The following is a 19162-nucleotide window of genomic DNA, read 5'->3' as shown; positions in this document are numbered from 1 at the left end:
AGAGGGAAGAAAAAACACATCGAAAACCATATGTGTGTCAGAAAGACATGTCCTTGTTGAATGAATGGAAAACCTCCTGTATACACTCACTGACAGAAGTCATGTCGCTTATCCACGTTATGTAAATAAAAGCTTATAACTCGACGTTAAATTCACCCATTGGTTGTATAAATTATTCTTTTGGGGAAGCTTGGAAGACAAAACCAAAGAATCTAGATGAACTCTGGGAGGCATGTAACACTGCATTCTTTGCTATTCCTATGACTTCATTAATAAATTGCACGAATCATTGTTGAACTGCATGGATGCAGTCCTTTAAGCTCATGGAAGTCACACAAAATATTAAATATGACTAATAGAACCACAACTTCATTCACCAATGTTATGCAACATATATTTGTATTTTAAGTTAATTACGGTATTTATTTGAATATCACATTACTTTCTGTCTAAGGGGTATCGTTTCTCCTTATGGAGAGTGACATACCATCTCTGGCTTGTCAAGGTAAGGAGTCTTATTTGCCGTACAATGCTCCTCTGGGAATTTAAATATGCAAATTGCCTCTTCTGAGAAAAAGAGGACTTAAACTCTACAGCGCCACCTATTGGAAGTAGCGATCCTACAAGTCACAATCAACCCTTTAACGAGTCGTGCAATATGACTTAGGATAAAAGCCAAATCAGTATCTCAATTCGCAGACATGGTGTTTCGGGCTGTTGGCCCTCGTCAGTGCAAAGCATGAGAACTGATTTGGCTAGGTGAGAGGCTCTGGACATGGGGTCTAAGGGGTATCGTTTCTCCTTATGGAGAGTGACATACCATCTCTGGCTTGTCAAGGTAAGGAGGCTTATTTGCCGTACAATGCTCCTCTGGGAATTTAACACCGTGTCTGCGAATTGAGATACTGATTTGGCTTTTATCCTAAGTCATATTGCACGACTCGTTAAAGGGTTGATTGTGACTTGTAGGATCGCTACTTCCAATAGGTGGCGCTGTAGAGTTTAAGTCCTCTTTTTCTCAGAAGAGGCAATTTGCATAATTACTTTCTGTGGGAGACAAAACTTTTGTCTTGCCAAAATCTGGCCATTCTGTGTCCATTAACTGATCAATATTTCTGCATTGATGCCAATTTATTTTCTTAACCTAAACCACATTTCGGGGGTGTGGCTTAGGCACCATCAAGAGAGGAAGCTTCTTCTAGGAGCTCCTGATCTCCAGCCTGGAAATCAACATCCATTGGCCACACTGCTGCTGTAAATCATCTTGTCTTACCATCTAAGCCTCAATGTGAGTGTGCTGCACCTGGTGGACCACAAGAAAATAGCTTTTACAGACTGTGAAGGGATCTCTGGACCCTGAGCCTCGAGGCCTGGTGAGTGTAACAGGCCTGTGCTTCCCCTGTGGAGGAGGGCCTGCATATCTGCCAACTTTCGAGGAAGGGAAAGAGGGACAAAGTCAGCGGCGTGCACATGACGCTCCATACTGTATAATGGCCACACATGACGCTCCATACTGTATAATGGCCCCAAATGATGCTGCGTACAGTGTACTGGCCCCACGTGATGCTCCATACAGTATAATGGGCCCACATGATGCTGCATACTGTATAATGGCCACACATGATGCTCCATACTGTATAATGGCCACATGATGCTCCATACTGTATAATGGCCACACATAGTGCTCCATGTTGTATAACGGCCACACACAGTTCTCCATACTGTATAATGATCCCACATGATGCTCAATACTGTATAATGGCCAAACATGATGCTCCATACTGTATAACGGCCACACATGATGCTCCATACTGTATAACGGCCACACATGATGCCCCATACTGTATAATGGCCACAGTTCGCCATACTGTATAATGATCCCACATGATTCTTAATACTGTATAATGACCCCCCCCTCCTGTATGCATGGCTCATATTCCCCCCTGTATGCATGGCTCATATTCCCCCTCCCCCTGTATGCATGGCTCATATTTCCCCCTCCGTATGCATGGCTCATATTCCCCCCCCTGTATGCATGGCTCATATTCCCCCCCTCCTGTATGCATGGCTCATATCCCCCCCCCCTCCTGTATGCATGGCTCATATTCCCCCTCCCCCTGTATGCATGGCTCATATTCACCCCCCTCCTGTATGCATGGCTCATATTCCCCCCCCTTCTGTATGCATGGCTCATATTTCCCCCTCCCGTATGCATGGCTCATATTCCCCCCTGTATGCATGACTCATATTTCCCCCCCTGTATGCATGGCTCATCTCTCCACCCCACCCCACCCACCGCTCCCATCTTGAATGGCGCGGCTTACCGTCCTCCTTCATCCCCCCTACCCTATCCCCCGTCCCTCATACTTACCTGCTCCTCACCGCGCGGCCGCGCCGACATCCCTCTCGCTCTGTCCCGACTCCCGGCGCAGCACCTTCTTCCTGTGTGAGCGGTCATGTGATACCGCTCATTAAGGTCATGAATATGCGCATATTCATGACCTTAATGAGCGGTACAACGTGACCGCTCATTCAGGAGTGCTGCAGAAGCCAAGACCAGGCATTGCTGGAGCAGGGTGAGTATCGTCTTCAAGGAGGGTGGGTGGTTGGCGGCCGGGGGGGCGGGGTCGGTCGGGAGGTGACCCAGCTTTTATAAAAAAAAAATAAAAAAAAAAACAACAACAAACCTTGCTCAGGTGCCACCCCCTGCATTGTCCCCGCCCTAGGCACCTGATACGGCCCTGCTGGGTGATATTACACACACCTCCCAACCAGTGCAGGACAACTAATGTCCCGCCTGGGATCGCAGGGCTGACTGTCAAAATCGGGACAGTCCCGCTGGATCCGGGATGGTTGGGAGGTATGGGCCTGTAATTTGCTCTCTACACCTCTCGCTTCCCAAACATCTAACAGCAGAAACACCAGCACTTTTATCATCTTCCAAAGGTTTCCTTAATCCTTCTCTGCTCACAGCCAGATCTATTAGGAGATTCCCCCTGAGCAGAGCGGTGATTACAGCCTGCACACACTTGCAATAGCGCTGTTCTCACAGTGGGGGGGGCCAGGACAGATCTTCCTTTGCTGAGCAAACAACTCCAGTGTGAGAGATAAGGGAGGCTGACAATATCCCTTCTAGTCAACAGAAGCTGATCTTCTACCACTGTCACTCTCCTTCATAAGAGAAGATAAACTACTTCTTTGGAATCCCATCCCTTTTCCAGCAGCAGCACCCAGGAGAACAATAAGACATATCAGAGAGAGTGTGCTTCCTGTATGTTTTTCCTCTGCTTCTACAACATCATCACTGAGTTGTACCCTAAAGTACACTGTCCTGGGCTTGTCCCACACCTAACCTTGTCATGTTGGACCTAAAATGAGGTGACGAGCTTTGGCACCACCAGACATAACCCGGCTCATACCAGCTTTCACTGACTCTCCTGACCGCTGAGGCGCTTACCGCTAGCACCACAGCACGACTGGGCACATGATGACCCGAGGCAGATTTCATAAGAAGGCCTCTCCTGCTCGCCTGCCAGACTTCTTTCCGCGGTCTCAAACTGCACATGCCGCAGGGAAAATGGCGGCGGCTTCTCCCTCCAGATCATCACTCCTCCCGCGGCTCCCGGGATTCAGAACGAGCTGAGACCTCAGCGGGAGCACAATATAGCAGCTCTGCACCTATGACCAGGGGGGATATGAAAGAATTCCTCACATCTATACGCGCCTCATTAAAAGAGGATATGCAGGACATGTTGAAGGAGATAAGAGGAGACATTAACTCCTTAGGGGCCCGCACGGATCATTTGGAAAACAAAATGTCCGAATATGTCTTTGTAATTAACGCTCTGGTGGATGAAAAACAAGCTATAAAAAGCAAGTTAGCAGGGGCGTTTGATAAAATGCACGACTTAGAGGACAGAACCAGGAGGAACAATATTTGTGTGAGAGGAATCCCTGAGAATGTTGCAGATAAAGATTTAGCTGCTTTCCTCCAGAATTTTATGCAGGCTGTCGTGCCCTCACTTTCCTCGAGAGATCTACTGGCGGACAGGGTACATAGAACACCCAAGCCCAAGCATCTAGATCCATCTCTTCCTAGAGACATCCTTGCATGGATTCATTTGTACACTACTTTGTAAGAGACGTTCCTGTGGCAGATAAGGAGCCCCCCTGACCTACCCCCTGATTTCCAGGTTCTCCAGGTCTTCCCGGATTTGTCAGCTGCTACCCTGGCCAAAAGGAGAGAATACGCCCATGTCTGTAAAGCATTGAGGGACATCAACATACGTTACCGATGGGGGTTTAATCCTGTGCGTTTGATTATCACTTATGAAGGACGCACGGTCGTCTGCTCCTCGGCTAAACAGGCAGAGGAGAGGCTTACGGCCTGGAAAATACCCTTTGCTCCCAGACCTGCGGATACAGGAAGGAAAATAGCCTCAGACTGGTCTACGGATTGACAGTGCCACACGGACGGTGTCTGGATTGCTGAGCTCTCCTACTGCACCCCCTCAGTGGGCCTTTGGATTGTGAACCTCTCACTTCCACCCCTCCATGCAGATTCTGTTCTGCGGACTGTCTGGACCAGGGGTGTCAAACTGCATTCCTCGAGGGCCTCAAATCATGCATGTTTTCAAGATTTCCTTCTCATTGCACAAGGTGCTGGAATCATTCTGTGCAGGTGATTAAATGATCACCTGTGCAATACAAGGAAATCCTGAAAACATGACCTGTTTGCAGCCCTTGAGGAATGCAGTTTGACACCCCTGGTCTGGACTGTTCCGGACGTTCCTACGAGGATTCCTCGTATATTGACCTATTTTGGGGGGGGGGGTTTTCGCTTTTTCTTTTTTCCTTTGTTTTTACTTTTTATTTTTTATTTTTTGGTTCTTTTTACTCTGGCATACATTTAGAGTCTCCTTCCGATGCGACTACATACTTGCCCTTCCCCTTTCTTCCCTCCATGTTTTTTCTCTCCAAATCCCCGGTCAATCTCTTTCTATATTGATTTTTGATTGTTATTATGGAACTGGCAGTTATTTGTATATAAGTTTTGGTACACCGCCAGTGGGGTCACTGGGTAATACCAGCAGTATAGACTTTAGTATAATGGTACCATGAGTTTACAAATTCTTTCTTTGAATGTCAGGGGTTTAAACTCCCCTGAGAAGAGATGTATGATGTGGAGGGAGGTGAAGCGGTCGAGGGCAGATATTATCTGCTTGCAGGAGACCCATTTGTGGGTCGAGGATAATTTTAGGCTCCGTCATCCCCTCTTCCCACACATTCTATTTGCTAATGGCCCAACCAAAAAGGCTGGTGTGTGCATCATGGTGAAAAATACAATCGCTTTTAAATTGATAGCGCAAAATAATGACCCCACGGGTAGGTGCTTAACTATCACGTGCCTATTGAATGGTGAGTTACACACGTTGACAAATCTTTATGCTCCCAATGAGGGACAACATAAATTCCTGAGAACAACCCTTCATGAAGTCTCCGTGAATGTGAAGGGCAGCAATATAATATGTGGTGACTTTAATCTCCCCATGCATGTGGACCTTGATTGCTCTTCTGGTAGCAGACGACCTAGAGGGGACTTGACTCTCCTCACAGGCGAATTTCACCTGCATGATTATTGGAGATATTCGCATGCATCTGAAAGGGATTATACCTTTTACTCTTTCAGGCTTCCACATACTCCCGTATTGATTATTTTCTAACAGAGAGTGCAACCTTGTCCAGATGTAGTTCCGCAACTATAGGCTTAATAACGTGGTCTGATCACGCTCCCATCACTCTAACTCTTACTTTAGCACATCAAGCTAACCCAGCCTTTAGGTGGCGATTAAACGACGCATTGCTGCTGAATGGGGAGGTGTTAGATAGAATCTCTTCGGAGTTGGAACATTACTTTCAGATAAATGATAATGAAGAGGTTTCTGATGAGTCCTTATGGTTGGTGTATAAAGTAGTGATTAGAGGTGTGCTTCTCCAACAAGCTTTCTACCTGAAAAGGAAGAGGGAGAGTGGCAGAGAGGTATTACTTTCCCACCTGCAATATTTAGACAATATCAACAAGTCTGCTCCCACGCCTTCTATCTCCGAGGAGATCTATCAGATTAGGTTTAAATTGAGAGAAAATCTCCTGGCCAGATATGCACATAACATGAAGAAATTCAAGACTAATCTATATGCCGCAGGTGATAGGGCAGGTGCACTCCTGGCGCGCAGAGTACGTAAGAGGGAAGCTAAATCAAGAGTGGACCATATCTTAGATAAAAATGGGAAGGCCCTCAGGAACCCTCAGGACATAGTCCAAGCTTTTGCAGAATATTATACCGGCTTATATAATTTAAAAGATGACCCTTCTACTCCCCAACCGGATCACCAATCTATTTATAAATATCTAGACACTATAAAATTACCCCGTATTACATCTGAGCAGCTAAACTACCTTAATTCTCCCTTCACAGATTTAGAAATTAACTCGACGATTAAACAAACTAAATCTCATAAGGCCCCAGGCCCAGACGGGCTGACGAATGACTATTATAAATCCTTTTATCTGTTGCTGACTCCATATTTGCAGAGATTATTCTCGGTGTGGAGAGACTCGGGTACTGTGACGGCTCCTGGTTTGGAAGCTACCATATCTACCATACCCAAGCCTGGGAAACCCCTCACACACCCTGGTGACTTTAGACCCATTACTCTGCTCAATTCGGATGTCAAAATATTCACTAAAATTATAGCGTCCAGACTAAAGCTTATTATCCCAACTATAATTTCACCGGACCAAGTGGGTTTCGTGGCTGGACGTGAGACGAAATATGGGGTGTGGCGCATGCTGAATCGGATTAAAATAGCCGAGCTGTCTGGCCTACCCAGTGCATTCCTGTCGCTTGATGCTGAGAAGGCTTTTGACAGGGTGCACTGGGGGTATCTTCGGGCAGTATTGGAAAGGTTTGGACTGTCGGGCCCAATATACTCAGCAATCTGTGCTATGTACTCGATTCCTTGTGCCAGGGTCTTGACGTCCGGTTTTTTATCTGGTCCGTTTCAGATCACGAATGGCACTTGACAAGGTTGCCCACTCTCTCCTATTATTTTCGCACTGTGCATGGAGCCGCTTGCTGAACGCATAAGAACCTCTATTAATATCACCGGCATCAGGGTTGGACAGATGGAGCACAGAAATGGCTTGTATGCTGATGATGTTATTCTATCCTGTGTCAACTTGGAGACATCCTTGACAGCTATTACCTTGGAACTTGGGGAATTCAGTAATGTGTCATACTACAGGTTGAATCCCACGAAGTCCTTATTGTTTCTGGTGGCGGTTCCATGCGCGGTCAAGTCGAAAATGAAGGCTGAGTTTCCATTTAAATGGATGACAGAGGGTATCCCGTACTTGGGAGTTATTTTGACGGGCTCTGAACAGATTGTCGAGAAGAATTTCTCTAAATTGATCACACAGGTTAGGGCACAACTTGACCATTTTCACATAGTTATGACATCCTGGATTGCCAGGATTAAATGTTTTCAAAATGATGATCCTGCCTAAAATACTGTATCTCCTTAGGTGTATCCCATTAAAAATCCCCAAACGTTTGATTTTGAAATTACAAACTATGACATACGATTATATTTGGTCACACAAAAAATCTAGAATCTCTAGGACCTTGATTGTACTATCCATACAAACGGGGAGGGCTGGGAATGCCGAACCTCATGCTGTACCATAGAGCGGCCATACTAACTGGACTTAGAGACTGGTGGCAGGCGGACAAAGACCATAGATGGCTCAAAATAGAAAACTACTATGCCAAAACTAGATCTACCCGCACGATTCTTGAGGCTGAATCTATTGCAATCACTGATTATTCCCCTACCTTACCAACCATGAAAATCGCGCTACACTATTGGAGGACACTGGTCCCTTCCTTGATTAAATTATCTCATGACTCCCTATCCTTAAAAGCCCTTGAGACACACATCCCATTTATTAATCTCCAGCCTTGGGTTGATGCTGGAATCGTAACATTACGGCAGATATTCGGTACCACTGGCCTTATCCCCTTTGACCGCTTGGCCTCCAACTTCCCGAATGTCCGGAGATATTTCTATCAATATTTGCAGATACGTCATCTACTTCATAATTCCCCAAACTCGCCTTTCTTCAACTCCCATTTAAATAACAGGGTTAATGGTTATTTCTTGTTGCCTGACTCTGGCCCGAAGGGAATTTCAATATTATATAAAGCCTTAAACGACCCAGCAGAAGATGTTAAACTGCCATATATGATCAAGTGGGAACAGGATCTGGACTTCCTATCTGACCCGATAGATTGGGAGGAGGGACTGGGTGAAGTATTACGGGTATCTGCCTGCGTCAATCATCTCGAACAATTGAAAAAAGTACACCTTAGATGGTATCAATATCCGGTTCAGGTGGCTCACTATGACCCTGCCGTGTCGGACAAATGCTGGAGGGGGTGCGGTCACAGGGTAACTCTGGAACACACTTGGTGGTCGTGTCCAATTCTTCAACCCTGGTGGAGAGATATGGACCTTTTAATTGCACAGGTCTTGGGGATCCAGCTGACTGTCACCTAGGCAGGCCATTCTTCACATCGGCCTGGAGGACATTCCACACATACTTCGAGGTACACTATCACATATTCTAATAGCTGCCAGGTTATTAGTTGCCTCAAGATGGAAAGACACTAATTCTCCCAATATTAGTGAATTAATTACCGTAATAAACTTAATGTCCACTGCCAATATGAACTCGCCTTGGCTCACTCCATGACTGCCAAAACCAAAAGACAAAATATCTGGCACCCTTGGTTACATAGTGGTCATTCCTCTATTGACCCGCACCACCTTGTTTGACCGTTTACTTGAGTGGGAATTAGTAAGCATAATTGACATGTCTGTTTTTGTGTTTGTAATAACAGTTTGCCAGGACCCCTTGTCTATAACTGAACTGCTAGAAAATGTCTTGTGAATGCCTATACTCCTTTCCTCCCCCCATTCCCCCAACCGTACCTACCCCTCCCCCCTGCCACCCTTCTCTCTCCTACTTCCTACTTCTTCCTTCCTGATTGGTTTTGTTTTTCTCCTTACTTATTTCTGGTCATTTTTAGTTGACCTCTGTTACTGTTATTACTGTTTGACTGCACTGTATTGTTTTGGAAATCTTCAATAAACACTAATTGATTAAAAAAAAAAAAAAAAACACATTTCGGAGGGTTTCAGCTTTGAAAAGAATAAATTTATACAACCAATGGATGAATTTAAAGTCAGGTTATAAGCTTTTAATTACATAACATGGATAAGCGACATAACTTCTGTCAGGGAGTGTACATGTTCATCGGATTACCAAGAATGGTTACACCAAATCCCCTCCATAGCTATGGATAAGCAACGTTGGAAAACACGAATATATTATGAAAAAAGGAAAAGAAAACAAAGAAGAAACAAGGTGGAAAATGTACACAATAAACATACTTATGTGAAGTATATGTAGAGATGTTAACAGAAATACATGAGATCCGAACAATAGATTACACCCGCAGATGGTAATATGTTCAGCAATCCTTCTTTAACATAGAGGATGTGCAATCTATGGAATACTTAATACGTGACCATGTAGGTCACATATGCTGTACACCAATTAATAAAGGATTTGATGTTATAGGTTTTATTTGCATTGCTGGTAAAGTTATAAGTATTGCTGCATTGTGTACAGAAATAATGTCTAATCCAGGCACGCGTGCCCAGACTAGCCCAGTGGCCCTGTCACTCATCTTGAAGCCCATCTACTCCCATCTGCTCATGCTGGATTGTCAATCACATCACTTTGTAGTCATCCTGGAGTGTCTATCAGCCATATCCTTCTCCTCTCGCTTCCTCAAACTCAATGAGGACAAATCTGAACATCATCATCTTTCCTTCATCTCATAGATCTTCCTTACCTAACCTATCTATCGCAATCAACGACATCACGCTTTCTCCCGTATCGGAAGTCCGCTGCCTCGGAGTAACCCTTGACTCTGCCTGTCCTTCAAACCGCACATCCAAGCTCTTACCACCTCCTGTCGCCTCCAGCTCAAAAATATCTCCAGAATCCGTCCTTTCCTCAACCATCAATCTACGAAAATGCTTGTGCATGCCCTCATCATCTCCCGCCTCGACTACTGCAACATCCTTTTCTGTAGCCTCCCTGCTAACACCCTTGCACCTCCAGTCCATCCTTAACTTTGCTGCCAGACTAAGGCTATGTTCACACGTATTCTGGTCCACTGCAGATTTTTCCACAGCGGATTTGATAAATCTGCAGGGCAAAAACTCTGCGTTTTTGCTGCAGATTTATCACGGATTTACCGAGGTTTTCCTGCGGTTTTCACTGCAGTTTTCTATAGGAGCAGCTGTCAAACCGCTGTGGAATCCGCAGAAAGAAGTGACATGCTGCGGAATGTAAACATCTGCATTTCCACTCGTTTTTTTCCGCAGCATGTGCACAGCGTTTTTTGTTTCCCATAGGTTTACATTGTAATGTAAACTCATGGGAAACTGCTGCGGACGTTAGCGATTCGCAGCGTTTTCCGCATCGTGTGCACATACCCTTATTCATCTCTCTCCTGCTTTTTGTAACAAAACCTGATTCTATAGAACATAACTTTTCTTTTTGAGCTCCAAACTTTATCAGCATGCACAAGAGACATCTAGCGTGCCAAAACTGCAGCAAAAAACAGCAGAAAAAAAGCAGGTTTTTCTTGCAAGAGATCAGGTTTAGCTGCAGAAAAAAAAAATGCTGAAAAAAATGTCTAGTGTGAGCTTACCCTAAAACAGGAAGAGAGAGAAACAATGATCCGCTCCTCACTTACTGTTATTACTCAAGACAAATACTTGACAAGAGGCAATGGACAACAAGATGAACAGAAGTGAGATACCTGCAAAGTGTTCTCCACGAGGTATTAATTGTGAAGAGTGAGACTGTAAACAGGTTGCGGATGCAGTGACGAATGGGAGGCAGAGCAAGGGTTAACAGTATAACAATTTAATTGAAACAATAGGAGAACTCATTGCAGGGAGATAAACAGTTAAGTTGAAAAGAGAATTGAAAAGTAACAACAGTCCAATTATCAAACTTATGTCCTTAGGTTCCTCAGCCAGATGATCCATTGGGTGTTGTAGTACTTACAATGGCCGGAGTAGTGTCCGCAGATGGAGTCCCACAAATAATGGTCCAACTTCTGGCTGCAGCGGGCGGTCACCGGTTCTACCCGCTGAGCCCCTAGTCCATAAGCCTGTGCAGCTGAAGCAAAGAGAGCTGCATAAATCCGAACGTCAGGCGTGGGCTGCTGCGCTGTGGCCGGCAGAAGGGACCACAACTCAATGTCCCACGTTTCCCTGCGCAAGCGTGATATTGCTTTTTGCCAGGCGCACGGCTCTCCACTCTCACTGTCCTGCTCGAGTGTCCAGAGAATGTCCGCCACAATACGTCGGGGCGCAGATGCTCGGGGTGCGGAGTGTGCTGCTCATCCTCCTGCACCTTTCCTGATGGCGGGAACCTGACTCCTGCTTCGCGCGCTTTGTTTCTGGTTTAAACATTCCCCCTTTTCCTGGGTGATGGGGCCTGTCCGGTCGCCTATTTCTTCCCCTGGGCAACATGGGACGGAGCCTCGACAGTTCCGGACCCTCTATACAGGTACGGAATTTTACAGTAAAGCTAAGTGCACACATTGCAGAATTGCTGCGGAAATTTCCGCGGAAATTCTGCAACTCCTACCGCGGGTATATCGCATGCGGAATTGGCATGCGTATTCCCGCAGAAAACTAGCGTTTTGCAAGCATAATTAGCTTGCAGAATGCTAGCGTTTTCCAAGCGATCTGTAGCATCGCTTGGAAAACTGATTGACAGGTTGGTCACACTTGTCAAACATAGTGTTTGACAAGTGTGACCAACTTTTTACTATTGATGCAGCCTATGCAGCATCAATAGTAAAAGATAGAATGTTAAAAATAATAAAAAAAATTTAAAGGGCACCTGTCACCCTGTTTTTTGAAGATGAGCTAAAAATACCGTTAAATAGGAGCAGAGCTGGGCGTTACATTAGTGTCTTTGTGTGCCTTTATAACCTACCTAAGCTGCCGAAATACCTTTGTAAAGTCGCCGTTTTCTGCTGTCACTCACGCTGGTCTGGTCCTATGGGTGTGGTGACAGCGCTGTTTCTCCCCCAGAATCCTGCTCATCATTACGTTGGTGGCGTAGTGGTGTGCGCATGTCCAAAGCGAAGATCCACTGCCCAGGAGATTCAAAACAGCGCGGTCTTCGCTATTCGCCGTTTACCGGTGGGCGCGGCCATCTTTCCTGTGGCCGCGCGTGCGCAGATGGAGCGCTCTGCTGCCCGGGCCTTCAGGAAAATGGCCGCGGGATTCCGCGCGTGCGCAGATGGAGATCGCGGCGGCCATTTTCCTAAACCCCGGGCAGCAGAGCGCTCCATCTGCGCACGCGCGGCCACAGGAAAGATGGCCGCGCCCACCGGTAAACTGCGAATAGCGAAGACCGCGCTGTTTTGAATCTCCTGGGCAGTGGATCTTCGCTTTGGACATGCGCACACCACTACGCCACCAACGTAATGATGAGCAGGTTTCTGGGGGAGAAACAGCGCTGTCACCACACCCATATGACCAGACCAGCGTGAGTGACAGCAGAAAACGGCGACTTTACAAAGGTATTTCGGCAGCTTAGGTAGGTTATAAAGGCACACAAAGACACTAATGTAACGCCCAGCTCTGCCCCTATTTAACGCTATTTTTAGCTCATCTTCAAAAAACGGGGTGACAGGTGCCCTATAAAAAATGGTTATGCTCACCTTCCGCAAACAGCCGATCTCCTCAGCGGCTTCCGTTCCTATAGATGGTGTGTGTGCAGGACCTTCGATGACGTCGCGGTCACGTGACCGCGACGTCATCGCAGGTCCTTCACACACACCATCTATAGGAACAGAAGCGGCCACGTGCACCGCTGAGAGGCGGGAGGACTCCGGGGCCATCAGAGGGTAAGTATTTCACGATTTTTAATTTTAATTATTATTTTTTTTGTACAATTATATGGTGCCCAGTCCGTGGAGGAGAGTCTCCTCTCCTCCACCCTGGGTACCAACCGCACATGATCTGCTTACATTCCGCATGGTGGGCATAGCCCCATGCGGGAAGTAAGCAGATCAATGCATTCCTAGGTGTGCGGAATCCCCGCGATTCCGCAAATTTAATGAACATGCTGTGTTTTCTTCTGGAATGCGATTCCGCTCAGGAAAAAAATGCAGCATGTGCACAAAAAATGCGGATTGCATTCTATTAAATAGGATGCTTAATGTGAGCGTTTTTTTCGAGGTTTTATAGCGTTTTTATAGCGAAAAAACAGCGAAAAATCTGCTATATGTGCACACAGCCTAAAAGTGTTTCCAGATTGCCCAATTATCACAGAATCTATCATATGAGATCAAGTTGTCTAAAACTGCAATGTCTATTCCAAAAATAAATCTGATTATATCGTAACAAGCCAAATTAAGTTGTATTCCATGCAGCGCCATTATAACCGTCAAGGCTGCTGGGATCTGCAAGGGACGTCGGCACAACCTTATCAACATTATTTCACAAACAGTACGGAATACAAAGCCGAGAGTTCTTTCGGCAGCACTTTCCCCAGACAGTACACATGTAATGCGCCTAGCCTCTTTTCTTCTCATATAAAGCTTCTTCAACAGCGGAGACGACAGACGCCAAGGAGCTATTTATCCAAATGTGTCTCTTTATGAGGACATAGAACTTGGATCAGTTACAGGAAAGAAAAAGTTCATCCTAGCTAGCCACGGGGATGATATGTTCTGTCCGAGTGCTTCTTTCAATTCACAAATAACTAAAGCTGGAATATCATAGGCAGTGATTTATTCTGTGTGTCATAGCCTGGCGCCGCTCTGTATTAAAGTGGGGCTGAATAATGCCGTGTACTTACAGATGTGAGGAGACCATTTTCTGGAGCTGGTTCATTTGTTATACACAGTAGGAATAAGCGCGGGACAGACCGAGAGAAACAAAATCCCGCGGTCTTTACATCTTTATTCACCCCAGAGAGCTGGTGTTTTGGCACACATGAAGTGTAGAGGATTAATCTGAAGACAAAAAGGTCTTTGTACGGTGTGAGAATTTCCCTAATAGTCCGTTCTCCACATCTGAAGGAAGGCTTTCTTATCTCCGCACTGCTGACTCTTCTAACTCAGCTTTAAATACCCAAGAGGGGACCGAAAATTAGTCAGGCCTCATTTACCACTAATCCTGTCCTCTGTTATGTTTTCCCAAAATATTGTATAGCTTTTTGAATCCTTTTATGACCGGGCGAATTTTCATTTTTGTGCCACCATGTAATAGCATGCTCTTTATAATGTTACACAACAGTATTGTGGTATATGTCAGAAACCATTGGGCCGGATTTAATCAGAATTTTTCACCGGAATTCTGTTGTAAAAAGCTTTCAAAAGTCACCTGATAACCAAGGAAGCATCAGCACAAAAGCAGCAGAGGATTGAGAAATTGAGCGTTACTCTTTTACCTATTTTATGCCCATGTTGGCTCTTTGCAAAATAAAAATTACCATATGGAAAAAAAAAAAAGAAATAAATAAAAAGTCACCTGATTCACCAAGAGGATTGTGCCTTTAATGAACCAGGAGCCTCTTATTCCACCCCGCCCCTCATCAAGACCAGGGTGAAAAATGCTGATTTTGATGAATCAGAAAAGGGAAAACATGTACCTGGCATCAACAAGCCCCCCCAAATAATAATTATTTCAAAGAAAAAGGCAAATAGTTGTCTTTTTGCACTTCGTATATAATAAAGTAATTGTTTCACACTAAGAAGATTTAAAAAGGCGGAGAAGCTGGGGAAAAGTCCATATCATAATAGAAAATGGACATACAACAATCCCCCAAACAATCCAATAATATGGAATTTGAGCAATATTGGGTAACAATATTAAATGTATTTTTTCACATTTCAAATTTTCCATATTCGTATTTATACTTCATCTTCACTCTTACGGTAATAGAAAAGAGAGCTAATGCACCAAAGGTATTGTTGCAAAAAAAATAAAAAACAAAACAAAAAAAAAAAAACCACACACACCAAACAATGCTGGCATCACTCTTACGGCTCACCATGACAAGTGTATAAATAGGAGGTGTGCTGTGCCATTATTTAGCAGATAGAACATAGCCCTTGTTATTCAATAGTGCAGTTCAGATTGCTGGCAGTGGGAATTGGGGAAACACAGCATATCGGAGGAGCTTTATCCATTCAAATCTATGGCTGCGTTATAATAAAAAAAAGAAACTATTACCGTATATACAGTAAGTATATGCAGCTCTGGCAAATATTAAGAGACCACTGCAAAATGTTCAGTTTGTCTGATTTTTCTCTTTATAGGTAAATTTTTGAGTAAAATGTAAATTGTTTTTATTCTATAAACTTCTGACAACATGTCTCCGAATTTCGAAGCAATACATTTTGTATTTTTTTTTCTGTAAAGGAGAAATGGTCAAAATTAAAATAAAAAAATAAAAATAAAAAAGCTTTCAGACCTCAAATAATGCAAAGAAAACAAGTTCATAATCATTTAGAAGCAACAATACTAATGTTTTAACTCAGGAAGAGTTCAGAAATCAATATTTTGTGGAATAGCCATGATTTTTAATCACAGCTTTCATGCGTCTTGGCATGCTTTCCACCAGTCTTTCGCACTGCTTCTGGTGTAGAAATGTAAGCAGATCTTTGTTTGATGGCTTGTGGCTATCCATCATCCTCTTGATTACATTCCAGAGGTTTTCCATGGGGTTCAGGTCTGGAGATTGGGCTGCCCATGACAGGGTTTTCATGTGGTGGTCTCTTCACTTTTGCCAGAGCTGTATATTGCACACAGAACATCCAAGTGTCAACCAATTTTTATGATTGCAAGGATGTGTGTGTCAGAGAGAAGTAGGGCTAATAAGCCAATACTAGACAAGATCTCCTAGGATTGGGATTGGGCATGCTAAAATCCCACTGCCCAATCCTTCTCTACCCAGAGGTTGTATGCTTTTCGGACATGTTTGCTATTATTTACCTGTATTGTGAAGGAAAGCTTCAAAATCAAAAGCTACATTTGGTGTGGTTCGAATACCTACAATGAAACAGAAAAAAAGATTAGTAAGCCAGTAACATTGCTTTGGTAGAATACTGATGTGCCGTCATTGACCCATGTATGAGAAAAACTTATCCTGCAGATAAACCTGCAATGGGCAAACTATTTTCAATCAATTAAAGGGGTTGTCCACTATTTGGACAACAACTTTTGAATCCTGTTTCCCCCCAGTAAAATAACACCACTCATACTAACCTCTGGTGCTGGTACCATTCCAGTGGTGCCGGCTCTGGCTCTCCCGGGGATTACGTGACACTATTATGTCACGTGAACCCTGCAGCCAATCAGCACTGTCTTCGTGAGAGCTGCTGTCGCTTTAACCCTTCCTCTGGAAGTCTTAATTTGTCAGAAGGTGGGGAGAGTGAAGCCAGTGCTGATTGGCTGCAGGGCTCATGTGAGATAATGTCACACGATCCTAAGGAGAGTTAGTGCGGACACTGCAGGGACGGCGTCCGCACCGAAGGAGAATATACAGTGTTATTATTTTACCTGGGGGGAAATCGATATTCAGAAAGGGTTGTTTCGGTAGTGGACAACCCCTTTAACGATACAAAATAATAAATTACAATGTTTACAAAAAACACACAAAGAAGCCAGAAAGAATATGTAGGAAAAAACAAACAATACCTGCATGTAGATCAGTCAAAGTCATTTTTGGAACAATTATCTCCATATTTTTTATAATAAAATAGAGACAAGAGGGAGAGAAAATTTGACAGACACAAACCCATCTACGGATCTACCCAAGAAATCCATGAGCTTTTCATTTCTGCAAGGGGAATCTGCGAGCAGTATTATGTAGAGACAGAGACCCTGATCCCAGTGATGTGTCACTTACTGGGCTGCTAGCTATCATTTTCATAAAATCCCTGTTGTAGATCTCGCTGCTGTCATAGTGTTTAGCGCTCTATACCTCGCCCACACCCCTGTTAGGCAGCTCTCTGCCCATGCACGCTATACACAGAAAGCTGCCACTCAGCAGTGGGGTCAGGGTTATACAGAGCTCAATATGCATGACTTCCTGACTGCAGGTTTACTCGTCCTCTAGTGATAATCTCCTGCTGATAAAACAGTGATTTTACCAACACTACAGCAAGCAGCACAGTAAGTGATACATCACTGGAATCGGGGTCTCTGCCCCTACAATATGCTGGTCTTACATTAAATGGAAAAAAACCTAGTGACAGATTCCCTTTAAGGCTACTTTCACACTAGCGTCGGGCTCGGCCCATCGCGGCGCGTCGGGCCGAGGTTCCCGACGCTAGCGTTGTCTCCGCTGCACAACGGGGGCAGCGGATGCATTTTTCCAGCGCATCCGCTGCCCCATTGTGAGGTGCGGGGAAGCGCGGGGAGGTGGGGGCGGAGTTCCGGCCGCGCATGCGCGGTCGGAAAAAGCGGACCGTCGTGAGCAAAAAACGTTACATGTAGCGTTTTTTGCTCCCAACGGTCCGCCACTGCACGACGCATCCGTCGCACGACAGGTGCGACGTGTGGCAATCCGTCACAATGCGTCGCTTAATGTTAATCAATGGCGAAAAAACGCATCCTGCAAACACTTTTGCAGGATGCGTTTTTTCGGCAAAACGACGCATTGTGACGGAATGCAGTTAACACTAGTGTGAAAGTAGCCTAAGCTGCTCTAGTATGGTTGCCATGAGAACACTATTGGCACCTCATTATCACTTAGATGATGGGGCTTCTATTGGCCACAGTATCAGAGGGGTTAAACTGCAGAGGTTAAAGCCAACTGTGATAAAGCGCTGCGGAATATGTGGGCGCTATATAAATACAATTATTATTATTATAAATTATTATTAACTGTGATCGCTGCTGGCATGGAACTAGCTCCGCACGTCCAGACTGAACATGACAAATGTACATCACGTGGGCATCGAATATTCATTCTCCATCCTAACTCATGAACAACTGATAAATATAATAAGACTGTTCACATGAAATGGATATGCTTCACACACAAAGACCTGATCTCCTGGGTACAAAATCCACAATACAGTGGATGACAGATTGGCGATAAAAATGATTTCATTACACCTTTTGCACGGTTTCCCTCCTACAGTCTCTATGATGCACTGTGTAATGCTGCACTGTGTAATCTGTCAGTCAGCGCGCTGTGATGGGCCAACACGGATGATGATCGCATTGCAATGCTCGGACTGGCCAGCGGCGTTCCTGACCTGGGCGTGACAGCACTACAGAAATACATGGAGTCACAGAAGAGCCGCCGGCCAGTCCGAGCATTGCAATGCGATCATCCTCAGTGTTATATGCCGGAATGATTGCGCCCTAACGGAGGGTTTGTAACTTCTCATCTGTCCTTCTCGGAGCTGCTCTCAGCGGATGTATGACCACAGAACACAAAGTTGAATATAGTGGGAAACAGATTGTAAATCCAAAACAATGCAGCATTTTTAATGATACCCCATTAAAAAAAATGATTTTTATCCCCACATTGAAAAAAATAAGCGCACATCACCATACCACATGCACTCCCCCCCAGAAAGAGGCAAGCAAAAGGCAAAAATGACCATCCGGCAGCACAGACAATGCGGGGACCTTCCGTGAATTATGGGCCACATGTTCAGCACACACGGGGTGCGCATTTTTGTAGTTATAAATAATATAGAGCAATGATAAATGCCATTCCGCAGCGCCTCTAATAACATGCTTACTTTTATTTGTCTAGACACCGGGGCCTACGGGGACTTTTCTCCCGTCCTATTTCCCCTGTCTATTACCGATGATTACATTTGTGATGTTCTAGCCCCGAAACATCGCTTCTTGCTTTGAAGAACCAGAAAGGCAGAAGGATTCATGTACATTTCAATAACAGAAGCATCGTAAAAAAAAAAAAAAAAAAAAAATAATCTAATTTCGATAACCTACAAGGGTATTA

At 44.7% G+C, this 19162-nt stretch overlaps 1 protein-coding gene across 3 annotated transcripts in view; it reads right to left on the bottom strand.

The window, feature by feature from the left end:
* Window positions 1-19162, bottom strand: part of GLT1D1 (glycosyltransferase 1 domain containing 1) — a 189963-nt gene that overhangs the window by 97369 nt on the left and 73432 nt on the right. For all 3 annotated transcript variants that reach the window (XM_077293272.1, XM_077293273.1, XM_077293275.1), the window contains exon 6: window positions 16171-16227. In XM_077293272.1, coding sequence (XP_077149387.1) covers window positions 16171-16227 — 57 coding nt within the window. The remainder of the gene's footprint in view (window positions 1-16170; window positions 16228-19162) is intronic.

Source organism: Ranitomeya variabilis, chromosome 1 (assembly GCF_051348905.1).
Source record: "Ranitomeya variabilis isolate aRanVar5 chromosome 1, aRanVar5.hap1, whole genome shotgun sequence".
NCBI classification, from domain to species: Eukaryota; Metazoa; Chordata; class Amphibia; order Anura; family Dendrobatidae; genus Ranitomeya; species Ranitomeya variabilis.
The sequence above is the reverse complement of the archived record's forward strand: the minus strand, read 5'-3'. Positions and strand labels throughout refer to the sequence as shown.